This window comes from Harpia harpyja, chromosome 3, assembly GCF_026419915.1.
Source record: "Harpia harpyja isolate bHarHar1 chromosome 3, bHarHar1 primary haplotype, whole genome shotgun sequence".
Lineage (NCBI taxonomy): Eukaryota > Metazoa > Chordata > Aves > Accipitriformes > Accipitridae > Harpia > Harpia harpyja.
In genome coordinates this window covers 31,089,823-31,116,022 of record NC_068942.1, presented here as the reverse complement: position 1 = coordinate 31,116,022, position 26,200 = coordinate 31,089,823, and the positions used below count along the sequence as shown (strand labels likewise).

At 42.8% G+C, this 26,200-nt stretch overlaps 1 protein-coding gene and 1 long non-coding RNA gene across 3 annotated transcripts in view; one reads left to right on the top strand and one right to left on the bottom strand.

Moving 5' to 3' along the window:
- The window catches only part of LOC128139444 (uncharacterized), a 63,131-nt gene extending 58,968 nt beyond the window's left edge, over nt 1-4,163 (bottom strand). For both annotated transcript variants that reach the window (XR_008234390.1, XR_008234389.1), the window contains exon 1: nt 4,114-4,163. This is a non-coding gene — a long non-coding RNA (uncharacterized LOC128139444). The remainder of the gene's footprint in view (nt 1-4,113) is intronic.
- Nucleotides 4,164-4,297: 134 nt separating this feature from the next.
- PTP4A1 (protein tyrosine phosphatase 4A1) lies at nt 4,298-19,442 on the top strand. Its single transcript, XM_052781830.1, has 6 exons — nt 4,298-4,546; nt 12,385-12,932; nt 14,417-14,509; nt 14,874-15,004; nt 16,661-16,735; nt 17,833-19,442. Exons 2-6 carry the CDS (start codon nt 12,828-12,830, stop codon nt 17,948-17,950), a joined length of 522 nt encoding a protein of 173 aa, XP_052637790.1. The 5' UTR covers nt 4,298-4,546; nt 12,385-12,827; the 3' UTR covers nt 17,951-19,442.
- Nucleotides 19,443-26,200: the final 6,758 nt, after the last annotated feature.

The following is a 26,200-nucleotide window of genomic DNA, read 5'->3' as shown; positions in this document are numbered from 1 at the left end:
CAATCTTGTAATCTTGTCAAAGCATTAAGTCAGCTTTCTTTACAATAGCTATTTTCCCTGGAACTACATTGATTTGTGTTAATCATATTCTTATCCTTTAATTCTTTTTTTGTTTTAACCAGCTTAGTCATGTATGAGTTTTCTATTAGATGACAGTCTAACCCAGTCATAATCACTTCACCTTTTTAAACATTGGCATGACATGGGCATAAATCCAGCCTTCAGAAATTTCACCATAAAAAGCTACAGTTAATATCAGCAAATCAAAGATCTAACCAGCAAACCCTTAAGTGTGTAAGTTAATTCCATACAGCTAGACTAGTAACGGACATGACATCTTTATCTATATAAAATCCCCCCAACTCCATTCAAACTTAAAATAGGATTAGTCCACATAAACACAGTGAAACCACATCCAACTGGTACTTAAACAAATTCAGATTCTGACATTTCTTTCCAGTATACAATTGTTTGGGCTTTTTTGCCCTCGTGTTACGATACAGAAGACCCACACGTATGTCAGGGACAACTGACTTCTCTCTAGAGGGACTAAGGATGTTAAGTGTCTGCAAAAGACAAATACATTAAGAATCAGTATTTTTATTTAGTCTTTGAGTGATATTTACATTAGTTGATACATAAAGATACATATTTCAAACATAAGAGTCACATTTTAAAGTTTAACTTTCACGAAACCCATAGAAGCAGCATTCTTCAACCAGAACACATGTACCAGCAAGAAATTAACGCAAACCACTTCAAAGCGATGTGTGGACACTGCGTGACTGCATATTGAAGACTACTTCCTGTTCTGGTCCCTCTAGTTGAAAAATAGTATGATGGATTTTTTGTAAGTACAGGAAGGTTGACAAAGATGACCAGAAGTAAGAAATCGCTTCCTAATTATATTAGGGTTCCCCTTCTTGACAAAAATGGCTAACAAAGCATATAAAGTATACACACTTTTACATAAAGAAAGTGAATAGGGCATTTTTTTCACTATTGTACTTGAGTGAATAAGGCAACATCAAATTATCAGAGATTACAAACCGGCAGGTTTTAGAAAGCAAAAGAAAGTAATCATAAGGTGTAACTTATCATTTTGATTTTTGAAACTTTGGTATTCTTTAAATTGACTGGTTTAATTAAAACTTCCCATTAGAACTTTCAAAAAGTATCCATAATAGTCAACTAGGTAAGGGCTGGACATTCAGGCTCTGCCCAAATTTTATTTTTGACTCACACTGCTTCAAAAACATATTCAAACTTTGTCCTATTATAGCTTCTTGTCATAACAGTTGTATTAATCGTCCTAATACCACAGCAATGGTGACAACCACATCTTTGCTTCTCAAACTGATAATATCCGCCTTTTCTGAATTTGCCCCACAGATTTCTCTTTACAAGCATTTCTTTTTTTCTCATCTTAAAAGGCTTCTTTGAGACTTGTCTCTTTCTGTTACTTTCTGCCTCCTCAATCTACTTTGTTTCATCAGTTCATTAGCTGGCACCTTGTAACTCTCCACTTGTCTCTCTCTCCTATAAGTATCGTTGTCTCTGTCCTATGTCACATGAAAGAGTAGGCTACTTTATTGTAGTCTATTGCTCTCAACACTCCAAGTATCTCTTGTCACCTCAGAGCGTGAAACACAGGAACTGCATCTTAAGTGCCAACTAGTATGACATAATCACAACTAAGGGGTCCAGATAGGGACTATCATAGTAAAAATGAATATTAAATAGTCAAAATGACACAGGCATTCTTTCCTCAACGCCCCCCCCCCATGTGTTTTTAGATTAAAAGCTTTCTGAGCTAAATCCTTTCTTCTTAGGGTGTGTAATTTCAAAGAAACTGACAGTGACTCTTATTTTCAGTGTAAACTACTGTGCTATGGTACTGAAAGGATGTTGTGGCAGAAAGTAATTTGATCCTAAAATCCTGATCAGTTTAATGTGCAGTGAAACAGTAAACAAAAGCTTGCATTGTTGGTGTGGGAAAAAAAAAAAAACCACCACAAAGAACAGCATGGATTAGAGCAGGTAAAGAGCTGTTTAATCTCTCAGAACTCTATCCAGAGCAAATTCCTCAAGCTTTATTGGCGAGAGAAAGAAGCTCTGTTGACTTTTTCACTTTTTTCCCCAAAAACCTTCCTAACATTGTAACCACCAACAAATAAAAAATATTCCAAGCAGCTATTAACCTTGGGATCGTCGTCTTATTTTACAGGATTCTGAGCACGTTTTCAACAAGTTTTACATGGAGAAGTGGAAACAGCTGCAAGTTCACCAGACGCGTGCCCTGAGTCAGTCAGTAAATACAAAAGGCTAATGTAAATAAATATAGCCCAGATGTATTTATAGCCCAGAAACGCTGACTATATTATCCTAGCAGAGAGGTAGCTCCCGGTTAGAAATTAGCTTATGCCTACCTGAAGCCAGGTGGAGCGAAAGGTAATACAGACTTGTTCTGAATAACACGCCTCTCGTGTGTCAGTTACCACGAAATCCTGCTCTGTACAAACCTCGGTTTCTGCAGGTGATAGAAAACCAGAAAATTTGGGCAAAACCAGGAACCAGCCATGCCTTTGTACAAGCCGATGCAAACCAAGTTGTTTATTTTTTAGACCACAACCAACTTCTGCGGACTCTCGTAATCTGTGCGGTTGCAACAAAATAAGACGTGGGAGAAAGGCCTAAGTGGTTAAAGGTAACTGGAAGAGCATCAGACTAGCCGAAGCTCGAAGTGGCCTGTGCGTTCCTGCGCAGGGCTGGGGCTGACCCAGGCGACGGCGACGATGTCCCGGTGCGGGGCATCCAGCTGGGGACCGGCTCCCACCGCCGGGATTCACCCTCGAGATGTCTGCCCTTCCGTAGCGCCCGTGTCCTGGGAGACAGCCTGTCCTCGGAGCGGGAGAGAGCGCGAGGCCGAGAGGGTCCCATCTTGCCTCCCATGCCGCTTCTGGCCTACCGGGCTGGTCTCCCGTGGGGTAAAACCAGAAACGGCGGGCATCCCTCGACTTAAAAGCACAGAACAACCCGCAGGCAAGACGTGCGAAGAGCTCCCTACCACCGCTGAATTCACGAAAAGAGCTTTTGCGGCCCGAGGGCGAAGGGCTTCAGGGGTCGGGACGGGTGCGGGCCCACGGCCCTTCCACCGCCCTTCCCCGATAGCATATTTCCATACATTCTGTACGGTGTGTCTAAATATTTTGATGGTTTTAGTATTTTGTACCAGCTGTGGAAACTGGTTTGCTGCTAGGTGACTGTAAAAGTGAGATTTGGTAAATAATTATTAGAAATCTTATACTAACACTATGATTGAAACAATAGACAAAAGTATAGCCAAGCGATTAACTAGTAGAGGTAGTTACTCCTAAGTTTTGCAGTTCTTTGCTCTTATGACTAGATATTCCTGTAGGCTAGATGAGAACAATGCTGCAACTGACCGCATGCGATTGAAACTGCGTTAAGCTTCAAGATCAAAGAACGAGGACAAGAATAAAGACTTCAAGGACAGCCAGCAAGAACTTCAAATGGGTCGGTGGTCGCAAAAGCAGCCCTTCGACTCAAATGGATCCTTCATTGCGCGTGATCGGATGTAGGCAGTGCTACGATAATCAGTTGCCATCGTTTTTATGTATATGTACACTAATCTGATTAATATGCAATTAGTTATTCGATATAACCTGTTTGTGCTAAAGCTGTGGCACGCACACGAGGTGGAACTAACCCCGCGCACCCAGCGCTGCGATGAAGAACGCCTGCTTTCTAAAACTCCAAAACGAGCCTTAGCGAGTTTCTTCGACCGGCTTTTCGGTATCACCCCCTTCCCGCGCCGAGGGCCGCCACGGGCCTCCCCTCAGCCGCCCTCAGCCGCCTCCCCTCAGCCGCCCCTCACGACGTCCCCCTCCCGCGCTGCCCTCGCCGCCTTCCCCTCAGCCGGCCCCGCCGGGCGCCCTGCCCTCAGGCTCCCTCCGCCGGGCCACGCCGCGGGGAAGCCTCTAGAACTCGTCGCCCCGGGGGAGCCGCCGGCCACGGCCAGCGGGACGCGGGGCTCCCGTCCCGCCCCGTCCCGTCGCGTCCCGCCCTGCCCCCGCCGCTTCATTCACTAACCGGTTCTCGCCGGCTGCCTCCGCCTCTCGGCTCCCTCCCGCCGGCGCCACGCCCCCCCCTCCACCACCACCCCCTCTCCGCCAACCCCCGTCCGCCGGCGGCCTCGCTCCCGCCCCCCGGCGCGCTGGCGGCGCCGCTCATTGGCCGGGCGCGACGCCCGTCCGTGAGCGAGGGGCGGGCCCCGGGGCTCTTGTGAGGGAGGCGGCGCCGAGTGTCCCTCCTGCCGCAGCCGCGTCCGGTCCGCTCCGCTCCGCGCCCGCCGCTGCAGCAGCTGTATGGTCCATCCCCGCTCCGCCGCCGAACCCCCTCCGGCAGCTCCGCGGCCCCCAGCGCCTCCGCGTCCTCCCGGTCCTGCTCCTCCTGCCCCCGGCGGTGGCGCCCGCACCCCGGCTGTATGATCAGGCTACAGTCTTCAATGAGTAACCATATTCCTGTGAGTGCCGCCCCGCGAACCCCCGCGCCTCGCCTTCCCCCCGCTCCGTCTCCTCCATGTTGTCTCTTTGTTCTGCCGCCGCGGCCCGGCCCGGGCACAAAGCCGCTTTGTGCGCCCGGTTGCCGCCGCCGCCGCCGCCCCCCCCCGCCCCCCCCCCGCCGCCGGTGTCTGTGTGGGGCCGCCGGGCCTGCGGCGGCCCCGGGCCGTGTCAGGGCGGCGGCCGGGAGCCCCCTGCCGGGGGGAGGCCGGGTCCGGGCCCGGGCGGCGGCTGCGGGGGACAAGATGGCTCCGCGTCGGGAGCCCTGATGGAAGCGCGATGCGAACCCGTGACCGCCGCCGCCGTTGGGGCGACGGCCCGGCCCGGCCCGGCCCGGCCCGCGGGGCGGTGTCGCGGCCGGGGAGAGGCGGGCGGGCCGGGAGCCCGGCGGCTGGCGCGGCGCTGAGGGGCGGCCGGAGCCCGCGGCTCGCCGGGCAAGACGGGGCTTGCCCCTGGGTGCCCGCCAGCCGGCGGGGAGGGCGGCCGCGCCGGGCCGGGGCCGTGGACCCCCGCCCGCCGCCCCACGCGTGAAGGCGGCTTCTTTGTCTGCGGTGTCCTCGGGCGGGGAGAAGGGACCGGCTGCGAGCCGAGGACGTGGATCCGTTCCGAAACGAGCCGTGGGGTAGCCCGGGCTGAGGCCGGGAGGGTCAGCGTGGAGCGGGTGTTGCTGCAGCGGCACAGCCTGCCGCCGACCCTCGGAATTGCTGGATTTTGAGCGAACCTGCCTTTAAGACCTCGCCATCCGGCTCCTCCAGGAAGGCATTTCCTTCTGGAGGTGGATCGCGGTTCAGCACCAGAAGTTTTCGCTTTCCTCATATACTCGGGGCGGGGGGGGGGGCGGGTTGTTGGTTTGTTTTTTTTTAACTCCCCGTGTAATCTCGGTGTCTGCGCTGCCTAACATCTGTGGCCGCAGAGCGCTGTGTATTTAAGCGCAAACAAACGCAAGGCTTGCTGGTGGTAGTACGCCCTCCAAAAGTAGGGAAGCAAGAAAGACAAAGCGTTATCCAAATCAAGTAATCGATGGTAATAGAAGCAGGATTAGCGGCGGTTACGCACAGGTCTTGGTTGCCGTCCGGTAGCCAGCTACACACGTTGCAAATATTATGAGCTCACAAATGCACAGGCTCCGCAGCACGAGGTTCCCGTAATTCTGGCGTTTATTATTGCTGCTGGAGACAACTTTCCAATATGTCTACCTGCGTCTGCAGAGTCTTTCCAAAGCGGTGACTCAGAAGTGTGAACCCTGTCTCTCATAAAACTGTCACATCAAAAAACCTGAACATGACGCTTAAATGTCAGCTCTTACTATTCCATTGAATAGGGTCTCGAAATTGTCTTACAGGAACAGAATCGTTTCAGGGGGAAAATGTGGAAGAAGCAATATAGAAATTGCACAGGCATGGGAGGAAATGTGTGAGTGAGAAAGAAAAATGAGTGACAGATATAGCAGGAGCAAGGGAGAAGGATGTCATTGTCTTACCAAAACTAAATGTGTCAGTAAGGCAGTAAATAAATAGAATTTAGCCTTATCTAATAACACTTATCTTGTGAAACCTTCCTGTTCTGACAGAATACACGCCACGTAAGAATGCTGCATCTATCACAGTGTGTAGGCTGACTGTAAGTGATCACTTCTTCCTTAAAGATTAACCAGAACGCCCAGATCAGTTATTACTGAATTCTATACTAGTAGCAGATTGTCACCTTGTTTAAAAAATTAAAACTCACTCTTATCAGGTCAACACCAGAGGTGCTTGTGTGTTAAATGCAGTCCGTAACTCCTTACAGCTTTCTTCACAGATGCAACTTCTTGTTTGGTGCTCATACCTTTTGTTAGACTCAATAAAATAAAGCAATAACTGTCTTTGCGTGCATATGCTAAATTTCTCATGTTATTGCTTAAAACGTAATGGAATAATTTTTGCGTAGGGTGACAGGTTTCACGTAGCTTGCTACTGAAGTGACGGTATTAAGTCATTTTGAGACTCCTTGCTTTCAGAAACTCAGGTGGATGGAGTGGTTTCTGTGACGTCTCGTTTTCCCCAATATCTGTTAAGGCTTCTTTGCGTGCTTTTTTCATGGTCCAAGCAGAAGAACTAGGAACACAGTCACATGGCCTCAGTTTCATCATCTCTGGAAGTTGCATTGACTTTTTATACAGGAAGTTTTGAGATAACTTTTTCTTCCCCCTTAACTGCATACGTGAGCCACAAGAAACATCCGTCCTTCACAGAGCATGTCGTAACAAATTTATGATAAACCTTTGGAATCTCCCGTCTGTGATACATGAGTGTGTTTTCTTAGGCCATGGGTCGCTTTCTCTGGTCCAAAATGGGTAGTGTTATCACTGTGGATATCGTAATACAGACATTCCTGTGCCCAGTAGATAGGAGGTGCGTCTTGTCAACAATACCTAATGAAGGTGTGCCTCTGCCTAGCGTAATGGCTCCGCAGTTTGTACCCCTTACCCTCCCACTCCTCCTTGTCTGCCTTAGCAGTTGCTACTTGGGCCTTGAGTAGTAAGAGAAGGTCAGGGGTATTTGTCCCTCTGTCCTTCAGGAACTTTTTGTCAGGTAGCGAGTTAGAACAATGAACTTACTTGCAGGTGTTCTCAAATTGTAATGAAATGTAGTTTATTTTAGTTTTCTAGTTTTGATCCTGTGCTTTCAGTAGGTGAGTGTGTGGCACGTCTTGACTTCGGAGAATGTGATGCCACATAGTTGGTTCTGGGTGTAGATGTTTCTGGTCTAGGAGCAGGTGGATTAAGCAACTGTGAGCCATCTTGCACATCTTCTGAAGGTAGAGTGAAGTGTCATGTAACTGTGTAAACAAGTGCTTTTGTTTGCATGCTTCTCAAGATGCTACCGAGTTGTGAACAAGAATGACAACAGCATGGGATAACCTTACACCTCTCTGCTTTCCGCATATCGGTAATGATCTAATAGGTTACTTTCATAAGCAGTTTTTGCCAGACCTGAGTGATTGTTTCAGACCCAGAACTAACACATGTGTGAATCTGCTTGTCGGTGAAGACAGACACTTTAGCTTCCTGTCCCAAAGAAGGGCATGAATTAAAGCTTTTCTTTCCAAGATGGCTTCCTCTCACTTGAATAAACTATTCTCTAACTTCTCCTAGCATAAATGATAGTAGATGGTACAATCATAACTAACATGACTTCATCCCATATTGGACAGGTTACCGTCTCTTAATAGGTGGTCCTGGCATATTAACCTTAGTTTTGTTTTCCAAGTTTACTTTGATGGATATAACAGTCTAAATGTTGTTTGGCTTTGTTACTGATAGAAACTGCTGCTTCTGTTTCCAAAACCCTTCAGTGTTAATTTTCCTCAAGGAAAACTCTCATGTAAATTGAAAAGAATATGCTGGAGTGCCCAACTTGATGGTACGAACAATGAGTTTGTGTCATTCTGTTAAAGAAACTTCTGCATACAGTACTATGCATCTGAGTTTCACTTAAGCAGCCTTACGCTTTTATATACTATCTTGACTTTTTTTGATAGATTACCTACCAAGTAGTTAACTGTCTGAGACAATATAGTAATTTTAAAGCTGTATTTCAAAGCCTCTTGAAAGTTGCTCGTGTCATTTGAGTTCCCCCTAAGCCCGAGGAGGTCTTAATTACTACTACACTTTTTATAACCAATTTCTTATCTTTCAGGTCTTTTTGCTGAAGATGGGTGAAGCCTTGTATTTTGGCTTAACGCCGTAACACAAACAGTATGCCGGTGTACTACTTGTCTTTAATTTTCATTTCACTCCTGGAACAGAACTAAACTAGGCTGGCAAAGCTGTCTTAGGATAGTACAGCGTGATGCTGCCTCAAGGAATTGGTCTGGCTGTGGAGCTTTCTGGCTAGCCATGGTGAGAAGCGATGGCGCTCACATCAAAGGAAAATGTGAGCTTTGCGCCTTTATAATGTGGCAGCCGCAGCTGCAAAGGCAAACAGTGAGACTCAAATACATGCTTGGTTAGGTCCTTAGCTGTATGAATTAGTAAGGTGCTGATGTGTCTAATTGCTAACCGTTAAGTCAGTATTAACAAAATGAATTCATTTGTAGGGGTTAATTACACGTAGAACTTAAACTTAACGTTGCGTAAGGTACTTGCTTCCTTTGTATAAGAATTTGAACTGTGCACCCAGTTGCTAGATGTGATTAAAAATCTGCATTAAAAAGGTAGGATTTATTACTTAACTAATGCTTTGCTGCCTGCCCTCCTCCTTACCCCCATGATGAGTTTGTCTGGTGTCGTATTGAGTACTCCTGGTTGTGTACTAAGGGCAGCCTGCCTTCCAGGCTGGATGAATCCTGATTACTTCTTACTTTCTACCTGCCCCAGTATGGGGTTATGTTAACTGTTTCCAATAACTCTACGTTCTTTTCTCCCCCAAAATCTCCATCTTGCAGATTGAAAGGTCTTGTCTTTGCCCTAGTGACCCCCTTCTATCTCCTCGAGCTCACTTGCATGATAGGACAAGGGGTAATGGCTTTAAACTGGAAGAGGGTAGATTTAGATTGGATGAAAGGAAGAAGTTCTTCACCGTGAGGGTGGTGAGACACTGGAACAGGTTGCCTAGAGAGGTTGTCCTCATCCCTGGCAGTGTTCAAGGCCAGGTTGGATGGGGCTTTGAGCAACCTGGTCTGGTGGAAGGTGTCCCTGCCCATGGCAGGGGGGTGGAACTAGATGGTCTTTAAGGTCCCTTCCAACCCAAACCATTCTGTGATTTTTCTATTTCTGTTTCTGACAGCCTCCACTTCCTCATCCTCTGCCAGGGAAAATGACTGGCTATGATTCCTCTTAACAATCTTAAGAAGAGATAAACATGAGATCTGCCAGTGCATGCGAAAAGCGGCACAAGACCTTGTGCAGCTGTATCTGCTTAAAGCTGTCCTGCCCCTTTTTGCTGTTCTGCTTCTTAAGCTAATTGAAAGTGACTTTAAATAAGCTATCTTCGGTTCTTTTTTTCAGTTGCTATTTCAGGTGTTCCCTAGGTCTGGTCCTAGGAGTCTTTTTAACGCACACCTACCTTCTTCTGCGAGGGCATGGCTGGTGCGTCAGATGACGATTCTTGGAGTTCTTCCGAGTCGGAATTCTCCTGGTTCCTGTTACTCTGTTGGCCTTTGACTTCAGAGGATCCTTCTTGCTCCTTTTTCATGCCTGTTATATTTAGAGTTCTCACCATTCCTCAAGTTGTCACAAATAAAAACTGAAATAGGTTTTGGGTTTTTTTTTTTTGCAAGTAACTGGCAAACTTAATCCTACAGTCTTTACGGAAATGGTGGTGGTAGTATCTCTGGAGTGGCAGTGAAGTGCATGTGAAATTGTCCTATGAGTTTCTTTCTGCTGACTTCTTTCCTGTATTCGTTAGCAGTTGGGGGTTGGTGGTTTGGGGCTTGGGGTTTTTTTGGGGGGGGAGTTTGCACGCCATGCCTGTGATTACAACTTCTTACCAGGAAGCCGTCTGGAAACATGAAAAGGGTGCCTGGAGGTGTTTGGTCTGCTTTTTCTACAGGCCTTTTGCAACATCGTGTGATGCAGCTCTACCCATCTGCTACAGTCTAATCTTGTAATGATTTTTATCTTCTCTGTTACTAATAAATACTCTGTTACTGAACTTCCTCTTCTCTGGACTTAAGAATGGAGCCAAGCCATGTCTACAACATAAAATGTTGCAATTTTTGCAATTGTAGTTCACTTTAAAAACTCCTGTACTGCTAAGATACCTACATGACCTTTAAAGGTCCCTTCCAACCCAAACGAGTCTATGATTCTTTACCTCTTGGAAAACTCAACAATTATTAGACTGTTGATCTGTTGTGACTTCTGCTTAATACTAATCATTGTTAGATAGACTCACTGTAGTCTTATGGTATGTGGTTTAGTGCCTGCAGTGGAGTCTTGGTCTGACTCCAAGTCCTAGATGGCAGTTAGCGACCGTGACTTATTTGCATGTAGCTTTTGGTAAAGAGTATTAAGACGTTGGCTATTATCAGGACTTATTGTACAGTTGTCTTTAGGACCTGATCTTTTCAATCTCCTCTCTCGTGGTTGGGAAGCTTTTCAGCACAGGCTGCTTCTTTCATGGCCTTCTGAATGGCAAGGTTTGAGTGTAGAGCACTGAAATACTGTCTCTTCTCCTTATTTTCTCATGTGCACTTGCCCTGATTATATACGTGACTGGATGCATAGAGCTGGTTTGTAGTTTAAAAAAAATCTGAACATTGCTACAATGAAGTTACAGCTTCTGTTCACTAGAAACTAGATTTATGAAGGCAAAGAACTGATATTACTGTGTCCCAGCCAGGAAAAAAAAAACCAAAACAACCAAAAAAACCCCCAACCAAACAACCCCCCCCAAACCAAAAAACCAACCACATTTTTAAGTCAGTCTGTGATAGCAGTTCTGTAACACTGCATGCTCAGCTAGTCAATTTCCAAAGTGTCTTGGGCAATGTTTTGTTTGGGCTTAGAAATACATGGATTCCTTCCAATGTTTGGAGCTGACTGGCCAACATAAGTAATTTTTTTCTGCTAAATAGTTGTAGGATAAATGATGTTTCTTTCTAGTACCTAAGTATATTTAGGGGATGTTTGGTTCAGCTCGTACTTATCTTTTGGGAAACAAAACTTCTCTCTTCTTCCCTTCTGTTCCCTAGGCAGGTATTGTCACCAGCACTGGTTCTGTGGCTGGGCACAAAACTAGCTCCTCTGCTATAAGGTTCCACAGTGCATAAAAGCATATATTCTTGATTCATTTGCACAGCAACGTCCGCAGATGAATACATGACTCGGAGCAGTTCATCAGCTATCTACTTCCTGGTTGTGCATCTTGCAGTAATTTTATAAGTAAATTTAACCATAGCAAAATAGCACACCAGTGGGCAGGAATAACCTGTTCAATAAACTTGCCTGTGTATGTTTTTAGCTAGACCATTACCACTGTCCTGGTATATTAATAAAATCATGGTGTAAAAAGCCAGTTAAAGGCAGATGAAGGTTGCCATGTGTCTTCATATGAAATATGTTCCTTAGTTAGAAATCTGTGTGCCTTGAAAGTCTCAAAATATGTTCAAAAGCTCGCATTGTTTTGTTAGGCCACAAAGACTTTGCATTTGCTTTCAAGGCCTCCTATTTGAGACAGGTAGATTTAGATGCATTTTTTTTTTTTGCTACTGGCTGTTCTGTATGTGAATTAATGATGCTTACGTGGAAAGTAAGTCTTTAGCCTCTAAGACAAGTGATTCTCCATCTATGTAGAGACTGGTAGTTTTGTTTAAACACTAGAAATTGTCTGATGCTCAGCTTGAATATTCAAGGAGTCTCATCCTTCATGGGACTACTTAAGGTCAGTGTAACTTTAATAGGTGTTGTGATGTCTCTCAATTCAGAACAGAAAACACAGTTGTATGGGTATCCTGGAAAAGCTATGCTTTATATAAATACTGGATTTCTTAAAACTCCATCTCTTGCTATGTTTAGCACATTTGAATTGGTATTTTAATACGTTTCAGGTTTTGGTGTTGAAACAACGCTGTATGGAAACTTTGTATTAAGTAAATGCATTTATTTTGAAGTAGTCCTCACTGAGAAAGGTAACAGGATTCTTACACAAACCTAACTCCTGGATTAAAAAATAAACTTTGTGAAACTGCTTAGTTGCTCTGGTTTTATTTTTTCAGTTTTATAATGTTTGGTGACTTCAAAATAACCTTGTTTCACCTGTGCTCATGACGCTTTTCTCTCTCTTCCCCCCACCCCCCCCCCTTCTCTTTACAGCAGTTCTGTGGTGTTCTTGGTCACACATTTATGGAGTTTCTGAAGGGCAGTGGAGACTACTGCCAGGCACAGCACGACCTCTATGCAGACAAGTGAACTGTAGAAATTCATTACTACTCCACCAAGAAGCCCCCCTAAGAGTGGTTGACCAGGATAAGAAGTATTGAATTGAAATTGGCAGAGCATTTAACAACAGAATTCAGACCTGGATGGGGTAAACCTCAGTGCACTGCCTTTCTTTTGCCTCAGTATTACTGGATTGAAGAATTGCTGCTTCTTGTTAGGAGGTTCATTTCATTTCCCATTGCTCCCAACTTCATACTTCCAAGCACTGAGAATTTCACGTGGAGTATAGTGAAGTAGACTTCAGTTTCTCTACATCACTTCTGTATTAGAATTTTTTTTGAATCCTTTCACAATCTTGTTGCATGTTTAACTAAATCAATATGGCCCGAATGAACCGCCCAGCTCCTGTGGAAATCACCTACAAGAACATGAGATTCCTAATCACACACAATCCAACCAATGCAACCTTAAACAAATTTATAGAGGTAAGGCCAGGACAGAATTCTTACTGATGTGTTGTTTTTTAATGCCTGAACAGCATACTACATTAACAGTTTCCTTCTTTACTAGTTGATAACAGCTGTGGAAGCCATATGAAGTGGTACTGAGACTGTTCGTATATTGACTTTTTTCAAATACTGATGCCGTGCTTCAAAGATATACAGACAAGTCCGTTCAGATATACTTCGGCATTCACAAAAACATACTTCTGAAAGTGAAGCGAAGAAATAATTATACTGCCTAGTACATTGTACATAAAGTACATTGTTTAGGTCTGAAAACAGGCATTATCTGGCAGAGTTATGTGTAAAACAATACGAAAGTCTGCTAGTGGTAGGAACTCACATTGCAACAACATAACAATATGGTTTCACTGCCTATCTGCCTTCTGTATTAGCAGATCATGGTTCTAGTGTAGCTTAAGAGAATCCTCTGAGTGTCATAGTGTCTACTTGAGTGAAATTTGTGGCAGTAGGCTTGCTCTGCATCCAGAGCTGCTGAAGCTACTTTAAGTGGTTTGGTACATGCTGAAATTGTTTACTGACTAAAGCCAGGTGGCTTGGCATATATTGCTAGTGTCTGAATTTATCATCTAAACCTTGCATCTAGCATGTTGGAGCTATAAAGTGCACAGTTAAAAGTGTATGCATGCATGTATGTTAACAATAGGTTCCGCCAAAGTTACCTCCTGGCAAGGTCTGAGTTTGTAATGCAGTCCCTCATTAGAAAGATTTTAGGTGTATTATACTTCTATTTTGCATTCAGTGTGGGATAATTTACAAGAAACATAGTGAGATAACATTTGCTTGCCTTTATACTCTCACAACTACATAAAGTATGCTTAGGCTATGCTTCAGTTGTTACTGTGACAGTTACAGTGTGAATGATGGGTTGTTGCAGGGAGAATGAAGAGTGATTGCTTTTTTTTTTTTTTAATGGAGGGTAATAGCAAAATGGAAAGTTAAATTTTGTTATTCTCTAGTTATAACTGAGGAACTGGAATAATTTATTGTCCTGTGCTCATAATTCTTAACAGTAAGAAGTCTTACAAACCTGTTGTTTTAAGCAGGGGGAGGGAAGGGGAAGATGTAAACCTCACTTAGAATGCTTTTAGTGAAGTATGTAGCTTTGCAAACCAGGAAACTTCCTGTTCCTTTAAAAGGAATGATCTTTTGGAGGTGGGCTGCTTATTTCAACAATATTTATCTGGATCTGATTTTAAAAGAAAAGCCTGATCCAACACAACAAAACTTAGTCTTCATTTATGTTTACAGAAGAGCTAAAGGTATCTGGCATTAGCACAGATGTTTTCAGTTATTTCAGCTTTCTGTGTTCTTCACAGCATGGCAAGCATTTGCGTGAGTTTACTGAAAATTTTGGAATGAGTTAATAAGCTAACCTATTGAGAAAATTAAATGGTAAGTGAAGTCAGTTTACTCTTAAAGCGGGGTTTTTTTTCATTCCCTAGGAACTTAAGAAATACGGCGTTACCACAGTGGTAAGAGTGTGTGAAGCTACTTATGACACTGCTCCGGTGGAAAAAGAAGGCATTCAGGTTTTGGTAAGTAGTGTAGAAGCAGAGTTTAAAACCAATCCATGCCCCCACCCCCCAAAAAATTGCTTTCACACCATCTTATTAACTCTACAAGTGTATTCCAGCAACCGATGGAGGCAAAAACTGGAGAGACATCCTCTCTTCTCAGGAAAAAAATCTGGTTTTGAGCAAAATCATTTGCTCAATGAAAACGGATTGAAAGGAATATATTCCTAATATTGCTATAGTTGCACTATTAGAAAACCACGAGTTTGAGTGGTTCCCTTAGCGGTCAGCTCCTTTGTCCATTGTGTCCTCTCCTTTTTTGTGTATGCACACAGCAGGCAAGCATAAAGAGTTCTATCTTTATGTATGTTGTGCTATATTCTAGGATTGGCCCTTTGATGACGGTGCTCCACCATCTAACCAGATTGTTGACGATTGGCTAAATCTCCTTAAAGTTAAATTTCGTGAAGAACCTGGTTGTTGTATTGCTGTACACTGTGTTGCTGGCCTTGGAAGGTGGGTAAGGTTTTAAAGATCTGTTGAATTGCCATCCCTGGTGAGACTTGTTAAGATCTAGTACAAAAGTTTATTTGAGGCAAATGGAAAATAGTCACATATCCAGTATTGGAATGACCTCACACTTAAAAGTAGTTCAGATGGCAGGAAGCTGTTGTATGTATATATTAGATTTAAAGGCCTTTTAGTCAACAGCTGATGCTATTACCACAGCACTCTCACAAAAACTACTGAATGAAGTAAACAAATATATTCTTGTACCAAGCATGTTGATGAGTGTCCCATTGATATTTTTCGTCTTGCTATGTCTTCTTTTTTTCTAATGGATTTGGTTTTTAGTGACTCATCTGAAAGTTTCTTCTTCATCCCCATTTCAGCAGTATTGCCAGTAACCATTGGTAACCATTAGTCACAAACAAGTGGGGTGTTCTGGCACATGAAGACCAACTTCCATCCACCACCTATTTGGGGGATGAAAAGTGTTCTCCAGAGTCCCAAAGCTCTGTTTCTGTCACATTTCTAACACTGAGCCTCAAAATTTTACAGATAATGCTAAATATTCTCTTCTTAGCCCTGTTCCCTCTGTCTGCTGCCACTATCTTAAATACAATTCCAACAGTTGTGAGAAGATAATGGTTTTGCTGCTATTGTTCTAGACTACCTGGGAACTAGATCTGTTCAAAAAGCAGTTGCCATATTCTAGCCATGGGTTTCAGCATGTCCAATATAAAACAGAGGTTTCTGGTCTTGCTGTCCATAAGCCTGGCTTATCCACTGTTTGCATTATGGCTTCACACGTAACAAAAGTTGACTGTAGTGGTGAATGCTACCAAAAGAAGTCCTCTTCAGCTGCTTACAATGATATCTGTTGGTTTTTCCTCAAAACTGAGCAATTAACAGGTTGAAAAGAAGATCCTAGCTCTTTATCATGTAAGGTTTTTTAAAATCCCTGAACTTAAAAAAAACACTTAAGCTTGCTACTAGATGCACAAGTCTGTTGCTAGTGTGTGGCGTGGAGGTTTGTCTTGATTTTTTTTCTTGAGCCATAAATTGCTGATGTATTTGAATTTGGTTAGTGTCAAGCTTTCCTAATGGAAAACTGTATTCTGTCAGATGAAGAATACTGTGGCAAGCAAGGAAATCCTCAGGGGTGTGCAGCAGCCTGTGGATTGCATCTGTTCCTAAAACTTGTGACGCTAGTTCTAGGACTTGTCAGTTCTTCTTGAATCTGAACCCTCTTCTGATTTCTGCTTTGGGGTCCTGACTGCTTCTAAAGATGCTTGCTTGTGGGAATAGAAACACATGCAACTCTTCCCCAGAATCAATTGGCTTTGAAACAAATGGGTAAAGATTACTTGTGTTTTATTCCTGCTGTCCTCTCCCATACCTGAAGTCAGATGAACAAAGCTAAGGTTGACCAGAATTAATGTAAACCCCTTTCTTAATGAGGACAGGTAGCTCAAACAGATGGTATAATGGCTCAGTTAATGTAGAAATGCCTTCTGCCTGTCTTTTTTACTTCCCCAGGGAAGAAATATCAGATACACAGAAGGATGGAAAAGAAAGCTGGGGAAAGTAAACTTTTTTCTAAGTATGCATTGGCAAATGCTAAATTGAAAAAAAAAAAAAATTGGTTTTGTTTTTTTTTTTTACCAGAGCTCCAGTCTTAGTTGCTCTTGCACTGATAGAATGTGGAATGAAGTATGAAGATGCAGTGCAGTTCATAAGACAGTAAGTATGAAGCTAATAACATCTAAGAGTTTCCGAGATTTATCACGTCGATATGTCCTTGGACACTAAAGGAAATTCTGAATGCTGTTCTTGTCTTGGTTTTTGGGGTTTGGGTTTGGGGGTTTTTTTGGTAAAATACTTGGTACCTGTGAACTTTTTAACACACATACTGCATACAGTCAGTGTTGTAGGACTTGGCTTGTGGGATGGGTGTTTTCTGTTCATGTGGCAACCAGAATCAGCAGGTAATTATTTGACCGAGTTGGAAAAAAAACCAAAACAAACAAACAAAAAAACCACCAACAAAACCAAAACAAACAAACAAGGCCCAAACAATTCCTTCTAGTCATTTCTGGTAGTTAGTCTACTGAAGAAAACTATTTCCTTGGATTTTTTTATAAATATATGTGAGTTGGATGAGAACAATTTTAATCTCAATGCCTTAATTTTGCAGGTTTCAACTATATTTAAAAAAAAGCAGCAGCTCATGTAAACAATACCAAAATACTTCCTGCATAATTGTACAAGCTGAATTTAATTCTTTAATAGCTTGACATCTTGGCAGTCTAGTGTACACAAAGTGAGGAACAGGAAGCCTGGTACATATTCCAAACACTCAACAAAAATGTACCCTTCTTTCACACATTTCTAGTTTGAGAAAACCAAGAAAGCTCAATTTCTGTTCAACTTCTTATTATGGAGTGTTACAATATGTACTTTCTTAATATTGCAGTATTCTTCATAATTGTTTTCAGAGACTGAATAACTTCAGCTTTCTTAAGAAGACTATCTCACATCTGCACTATAGCTTCCTTTTAAGATCTTAATTTAAGATCTTTGGCTTGTGTATATCAGAGGCTAAAACACTGTCGAAAATGCTGTGTACTCCTTTGAGCATGTGGTCTAATGAGGTATTTGTGAAAGGAAGCTGCCACCCTCTTTCCTGGCACTTTTAATTATCCTTATTTTGGTTACAGTCTTGACTTAATGGTGGGTTTTTTCAGTGACCTAAAAATATTTTTCTCTGGTTGGTGATACTATTTCACTGGGCAGTAGATTAATGTTCTGTTCAAAATATTTTTTTTTCTTCCATCTAGGAAGCGGCGTGGAGCTTTTAACAGCAAGCAACTTCTGTACTTGGAGAAATACCGCCCCAAGATGCGTTTGCGCTTTAAAGACTCCAATGGTCACCGAAATAACTGTTGTATTCAGTAAAGCTCAACAGCCTTTAGTACTCCTCTGGGAATAAAGGATGGAAACTACAATTAAGCAGACTGCATGCCAAAGACATCAGTCTGATATTTTTTTAGTAGTAAAGGAAGCTTCCTTAGGAGTATTTAATAGGCTAAAGGCTTAGTAGAAATGCAACTTCTATGTTTAGCTAAATATCCATCTGTTTGGAGACCAGTAAATGTTTTTGCTGTACCCTGTTTCTGAGCTGTCTCCTTGTTCATTAATTACCAGTTCAAATATCCTTTAATCATGGCATTGAGTCTTACCCACCTAGTTTCAACTACTAAAAATTGGGGGTACTAAAATAAATCAATCTGTAGAGAGATTAGGTGCCAAAATACCCAGCATATCAGCTACATGTTTTTTCCTTATAAATGAGCATAGCTCTGATGATGTGAGAACTACCAGCTTATCTGGACCTTACTATCTTTTTTTCTACACTCATTTCAATATTGAAGAATATGGCCTCTAAGGTAGTCTTGCCTGCTCACTGTATGTTTTGTCTCCCACGATCGCACTAGAATTATCAGGATTTGCACAGTCTGTCTTTTTAATACTATGAATTACAGCAACTTTTTACCCCAGCGTCTGTACTTTTCTGTTACCTGAACCTCTCCATTTTACAAATCATTACTCTCTGGTTACTCATGTAGAAAATCTTTTAAATTGTACAGAAGCACACAAGTCTTTAATGTCTCCAGACAAAAAGCCTTACAGTAAAATTAACGTTGGCACTTCACGTGCAACTTTACAGAGGGCCTGAAAAGGTTGGGAGGGGCTATTTAATATTTCTAGTAAAATGTTGCCTTTGTCTTGTGCAGGAAGTATAGAATATGCCCTTTACTTTAGTAAATATTTTTTTAAAACGTAGAAATGCTTTGTTATCGTAGCTAAAAATTCTTAATCAGAAAATTTCTGAAAAATCTTGTAGTTTCTTTTACTGTACCTATTGAAAGCTGTTTACCAACTATTGCTTTGTTGAAAGTGTGATTTTTTTTTTTTTTTCTGTTTTTCCTCCTTGAGTTTCTGCTATGACTTGGGCAGACCTCTGTAATATTTTGTATGCCTTTCAAGCTGCGTAACTTAATATTTGGATACTTGATAATTTGTTTTATTATGTAATTGATAAAATGGTGATGTGTATTAATGTTAGTTCAACCATATATTTATACTGTCTTGGGAATGTGTGGTTATAGTTCTGTGGGAGAAATAATTTTGCCAGTGTTCACCAGCTTGTAAAATCTAGTGCGAGAGCTTAAACATCTAAATAAATACTGAAATGCACTTACGAAGTTTGCTGAAACGCTCATGACTTTCACTTATTTTTGTGTACTTTGTCAGCCATCTTGAGGTGCCTATATTCAGAATCTATCCAGGCATCTGTTTTCTTTTTTTTAAATCTGGGCCTGAATGTCCCCTTTGCTGTAATGTTTGCTGTTTGTTTTACTCATAAATAAATGTGGACAAAAATTAATAGTAGAAAGTATGATATTTCTTTCTGTAGCTTACTTGTGACTTCCCTTCCCCAGTACTAGAATAGGTTACTTGCTTAGTCTTCTTGAAACTGTCTTTGCAGTAAATGCAGAAGAGTATGCGCATCTGTAAAGCTTGGAGAACCCTTGAATCAGTAGCATTAAATTTAATTACAAAATAGTATGATGCGATGCTTCGTTGTCAAGACTGAAGCTATGTCCGAACGGAAGATATCCCCAAAATGATGTGAGCTAAGGCCTGTGTTTGAGTTTCCAGCATGGTGACCAAACTTCCTGATGAGAACTGGAAGATGCTCTGAGGAGCCAGGTGAGATGCTGTTCTTGCTAGTGATCATGAGCCCAGGCCGATGTCTGCTTGAAATTAGCCTGCGGTTGGTTAAACATGTCCTGCCTTTCTAAATGGTGAGGTAGGATGCTATGTACGACATAAGCCTCAGTGAGACTTCTGAAGGATTGCTTTTGGAAAGGTATAGTCTCATTTATAAAGAGCACTTTGAAATTCTGTATCATTTAAAAATGCCTGAAACTGAATATAACTTAGCTTAGCCTGTAAAGTAGTAAAATAAACTCTTAACTAGTTCAGCTTTCCTTTGGAAATTAAACTGGGTTTAAAGGGGATTTTGATTAAAGGAATACAGCTTCAGTTGCCTGAGGAAATAAGGCCTTTTCTTTTGGAATACCATCCAAAGTCATCGATGTTTCTATTGTCAAAATGGACTAGACTTTAGGAGCAATTGCAAAGACAAAACCTTAAAATTCTGTAACTCGGCAGTACAGCAGGCTGATGTAAATACTGGTTTAACACAGATTAGTATCCAAATCAAGTTAAAAATACTAATTTGGTCACTCATGGAACTAGGAGGAATCAGTAAAACAGCTATCAGTAAAACAGCTACCAGTAAAATTCCTGTGAAATTTTTTACTTACTATACATCGCATTTTGCTGTGTCTCTGCAGGATTTACATGGGTAAGGAGGGCTGCATTTAGGTTAAGAGCTCTAACATGTTGGTGATGGGAGCTTGTTCCCTTGAACTCTTTAAACTTGAGACTGGGCTTGACTGTAGTTGGTTTCAGTAAACAGATTTCTAAAGAGGAGAAACTCTTGTCTAATGAGTGTGTGTCTGTTTAAAGCAAAGATCAAGTCAAGTTCTGAACTGTTTCCACATTTAGACATGAATCCCTAAGGAACAGAAAATGTCTTTTCCTCTTTTGTCTAAAAACTCTGGTAGGTTTTAGGGACTAAAACGTTGACCATACTCAAAACATGAAGATAAGATAGCAGATGGAAGTGCATAAAGCAAACTAAATAAAGTTCTATGTAATTTCTTCCCTTTTATTTGTAAATTCGTATAAAAGATTAAATGAAATTACTGTATCTTCCCTTAAGGCTAAAGCCTGGCATAGAAGCCAGGCTCTAATGTTAGTCTAATTTTAGATGCTTAGAATGACTATGTAACTGTTTTGCCCTTTCGTCAAGGGTTATGTTGTGGCAGTACTTAATTACACGGTAGCACGTTTTTGTCATCTGCTGGGCTGTGTTTTGGGCTGTAGACCTGATAGCTTGTCTAAGTGTGGTTTGTGAATGGTGGTAGTGTTTATAGGGTTCCTTAGCATGTAGCAGAAGTTAAATATTTACAGGGAATAAGGGGAGAGCGTGATCTTGAAATTATTGCAGCAGAACACTGATGGGCTCTCTGTATTGTTCTGTCATGTAGTCCCTAAATAATGCTGAGGAAAGACAGTCAAACAACATACTCTGTTACTGGATATGCAAAATCAGGTATGAAGTTAAATGTGATTTTCTTGAATCTGATTCTCAGAAGTGCTGAGCAATCAGTTTCAACTGAACTCTGTAAATACTGTACTTAAAATACATGAAACTATGTAGTACTACATATTTCTGAATAGTCCTGAAGCATTTCAGGTGGAGTACTTGCAACTAGGTAATGCTTCTGATTGTTGATGTACCTGGTCTTCAGTTCTCTGTGCCTAAAAACCCATTCATTCCAGTCCTCACATAAGGAGGGCAGTTGTGGAGATAAGCAGTGATTTCTGAAGTGGTCAGACCTATCTGTATTATTGCAGAAGAGGCACTAGGAAAATCTGCAATTCTATATTGAGCACAAATTCTAGGTTAGACTTAAGATCTTCTTTGGCCATAAGAAAAGTAGTAAAGCACTGCTCATTCACATGAGCGTTGCTCATCCTTACAAGTGAGATGGGGGAAAAAATGTGGTGTAATTTGCTGTATGTATTTGAGAGGCCCAGACTAAGGTTTCATAGATAACCTTGCCTGTGTCATTTTTAAGCTTCTGAGTGCTTGACTTGCAGCATTAACAACACTGGGTTTTCAATGTTGTTTGGGTTTTTTTAAATATGTGCAACATAATTCAAGTAGTTACTGAGAGGTAGTATTCAAAACTGTATTTTAGATCTGTTGGGATTTTGCTGTATCATTAAGCAAGTATTTTCTGTAAGTATGGGGGAGGTTGTCAAACTGCAGATCACAGTAATCTGTGGAACAACGTTCTCTTGTGTACCTATTTGTGTAATCCCACTGTGATAAGAAGAATAGTTACACTTTGCAAGTTGAATTCAAATCTTAAAATCAGGCTGAAATTTAGTAGGGTTTTTTAGTAGCTGGGAGGGACTCATCTGAACAAATACTGACTTCTATGTGCGAGTAGAGGCTTCCTTTCCACTTGGCGAAAGGGATTTTGCACTTATTGCGCAGCTAATCACATGCCAAGAGATACCTAAAACAGGTTAGATGAAGAGCTCTCTAAAGGTGAGAGCACAGTCTATAAAGGGAGTGTGGGACAGCAAATTCAGTTTGCAGTGTTGGCATCTACAGGTAGATTAAGTAAAGCTCACCTAACTTGTCTAAGTGCAGTAGTTCAAAGTACCAGGTAAAGTATTGGGTATTTCCCTCAACATACACTGCTCTTACTGGGTAATAAACATGGACAATTACAACCTGATTGGATTTTTATTGATACGGATTTATGCTACAGGTAACCGCAGCAAGCCCTATTAGGCATTGTTTTCCTCTTGATTGCCGGCACAAATGCTGTTAATTTTGATAGATATTGTTCTAACGTGTTCTGTCCTCAATGCATTGATAATTAATTATCTCAATAACAACACAAGTTACTTATCGGTGGAAAACATCTTTGTGAGGTAATGGTGGTTAAACAGTGGTCTGACAAGAAACGATAAGGACAGTGCCAGAAGATCAAGTTGCCTGCTTCAATTTCTGATTCAAATGAGAACTCTTTCAAAGCGTAGCTGAAGAAAACCAGATACTGTGGTCTTTAGATACACGGGAATGCTCAGCATAGAAATACTCAAATAGCAGAAGACATCCGGTCTCAGCACTACGTGTAACCTGTGTCAGTGTAACAAAACCTAAGTAAGTATATGGAAAGGGTACTTTCTAGTGGGCTGGCGTCTTAATTCCACTTTGTTGGTGGAGTAACAGCAGTAGCAGATCCTTGTCCTTGATATAAATTGGCGCGTGGCAATAGTTTGTCAGTGGGTTTCACAGATGCTTCTTCTGAAGAAGACAGAACTTGAATTACATTTGGGCTTTGGAGGAGAAGTAATTGAAGACAATAAAGTCTTCTTCCTGATCCATAGGCCCGTAGTTACGATACTGACCTGAACAGGAGAGTGCCGCTTCAGCATTGTCACACGCTTTGTTGGCTGGTACTAATAGGAGGCTCCACCATGCTCCTTGGTTTGCCTCCTCCAATTCCCCAGTAAAGCTGTGCGTCACGAGGTAGGGCGTGCAAACCCTGAACTTACCTTTAACATTTTGATTCACCTCTACGACAACTCTCAATTCATCCTAATAAAAGCACATAAGGGCAGTGGGGGCGTAGCAGATCTGCGAAACCCCAAAGGGCTTCCCTTATATTGCAGGTATAGTCATCCCTTCAAACTTGATACACAAGGTTTTCTCCAGTAACAACCCCCGCCACCTCCCGTCCCAGGGATGGGCTACCCCTACCCTCCTCTCCACCACTTGGTATGGCAGGATTCTCGCTTCTCCCTCCCTCCTAACAGGGAGTTCCGTGTAGGATGCTATGGAGGATGGGTACCTGGCAGGAGCTATGTAGTCTTGATGCTCTCGGGCGCTGCCTCGGGTCTCCCTGTGTGGAGTGTCTCTGTACTGTGTCTTTATCTAGTTGGGATTAATTTGGCTAATGGGCAGGCTTTTTTTTTCTAGGCAGACACTTGGTGGCCATTTCCCATTTTAATCTAACCAGACAAATTTATACTACCCAATCACTTGGTGGTGTTAAGGAGGCTGTCCTTCTGATGGAGAGCATGCAAACTTCCCCACATTTGTGTTTAAGCACAAACCTGACTTGACCTTTTTTACTTCTCCCATTCTCAGGCTTCATTTGGATGTCTGATCTCAGTTAGCTCTGCTGCCTAGGGCTTGTTTCACACCTTGGGAGCCTTGACCTCCCAAGTTCTTGATTTCCTTATTTTGTTCCTATTGTCCCTGTCCAGAAATTCTTGGCCATTTCTGTTTCACTTGTCTACTTGTCCTCAAAACTCCCTTCTGGACTTGCCTAATTGGTACCTAGTTTTCTTCAGTGGAAAAAATGAAGAAGTACTATTCAATGGCACTTGATGTTCACATTCTTGTCTCAATTGTCTTCCAGCACCACCAAGTGTTTATGCTACTTTAAACTTGGGTCTCAGTAAGTTCTAAGTAGCAAGGCCTTCCCCCTGGAAGTGTAAAAGGAGAAAATTGGGAGGTTCTGAGCCAAGTCCAGGGAGGGAATTAGAGAGAATTAACATATATTCTTGGGTTGAAGCAGTAGGATGATTATTAAGGAAATCCCCTAATTGCCCCATTTAGAGACGTGGAGTAATTTAGGTTGGGAGGTGATCTAGTCCAACCCCATGCTCAAAGCAGGGCTAACTTCACAATTAGATCAGGTTATTCAGGGGCCCATCTAGTCAAAGTTTTGAATATCTCCAAGGATGGAGATAACTCAGCCCCTTCCAGACCTCTGGTCTAGGGTTTGACTGTCCTCCCAGGGAATACTCTTCCCTTGGTAGCTAGTCAGAATCTTCCTGGATGCAATTTGCCTGTTTCTCCCATTTTTTCACTGTGACCTGCAAGAGAGTCTGTCTCTTCCTCTCTACATCCTCCTGCTAGGTAGCTGACACAGCAGTAAAATTCCCTCCTCAGCCTCACCTTAAGGGTGAATAAACACAGATCTCTCTGCATGCCACATGCTCCAAGCCTCTAATCATCTTGGTGACCCTCCACCGGGGTTCACTCCAGTCTGTCAATATTTTTCTTGTACTGGGGAGCTTAAAACTGGACTCAGGACTCCAGATGTGGTCTAGAATTACTTCCCTTGACCTGCTGCCTGCTCTCTTTCTGATGCAATCTTTCTATTCAATTTGTCTACCAGGTCCTTTCTGCAAAGCTGCTTTCTTGCCAATTGACCCCAGCCTGTACAGGTGCATGGGCTATTACGTCCCAGATGCAGGACTTAACAACGTAAGTGACATCTGTTGCTCTCCCTTCATCCACTGAAGCAATCATCTCATCGTATGCTATCAGATTGGTCAGACATAGCTTGACCTTGGTCAATCCAAGTTGCCTGGTACACAATCTCTTCTTTTTCATGTGCTGAGAAATGGCTTCCAGGAAGATTTGCTCCATAACCTTCCTGGGAGAGGAAGTGAGGCCGATGGGTCTGTATTTCCCTGGATCCTCTTTCTTGCCTTTCTTGAAGGTGTCCGTGAAGTTTTCCTTCCTCCAGTCATCAGAAACCTCCCCAATCACCATGACCTTTCAAAAATGAGAGCAGTCTCACGACAGCTTCAGGCATCTCCAACAGTGCCCTCGCATGCATCCCATCTGGTCCGGTTAGCTTAATTGCTCCTAAACTCCATCTTTCTCTGCTGTGCCTCAGTGTTGAATAAGAAGGCAAAGCTACAAAGTTTATGGAAATAAGGATGCAGAATGAGAATACTTCACATGGAAGCAATTTCAAAGAGCTTCATATTCTCTAGCTGGAGAGACTGGAAAATGTCAACATGTAAACTGGGAAAGAACTGACTCTTCACATTTCAAGTTCGGAGGCAAGAGGTGCCGATCTCTTCTCCCTGGGATCCAGGGACGGAACTTGTGGGGATGGTTCAAAGCTGCGTCAGGGGAGGTTCAGACTGGACGTGAGGAAGCGTTTCTTTACCGAGAGGGTGGTCAGACACTGGAACAGGCTTCCTGGAGAGGTGGTCGATGCCCCAAGCCTGTCAGTGTTCAAGAGGCATTTGGACAATGCCCTTAATGACATGCTTTAGCTTTTGTTCAGACCTGAAGTGGTCAGGCAGTTGGACTAGATGATCACTCTAGGTCCCTTCCAGCTGAACTGTTCTGTTCTGTTCTGTTCATGTACCATGCGAAGGTCAGAGGCAGGCACCCAGGGGCAGAGTTTTTTGCATCTGTTGTAGCTGAGGCTGGGACCAAACCAGGCAACTGCAGCTGCCTGCCTCCATAGCCAACCTCCCACCCCGAGGAGCGCCGGGAACAGAGGTCTGTCTGCGCCGGTGGGATGCCGAGGTTAGGAACGGATCTACTGGAGAGCTGAGTGGTGCACGGCCAGCGTCCCTAGCAGCTCTCCCCATCACGTCTCGTTTGTGATGCACAGCTAGGGAGGAGGGTCCCACTCGTTCGGACTGCAGACGTAGTCCTGTACGGCTGGC

Excerpts from the sequence above, each read along its gene's own strand:
- PTP4A1 (XM_052781830.1), top strand. The coding sequence starts at position 12,828 with ATGGCCCGAATGAACCGCCCAGCTCCTGTGGAAATCACCTACAAGAAC. Across the intron at positions 15,005-16,660 it reads TGTGTTGCTGGCCTTGGAAG|AGCTCCAGTCTTAGTTGCTC; the intron begins GTGGGTAAGGTT and ends TTTTTTTACCAG. Across the intron at positions 16,736-17,832 it reads GCAGTGCAGTTCATAAGACA|GAAGCGGCGTGGAGCTTTTA; the intron begins GTAAGTATGAAG and ends TCTTCCATCTAG.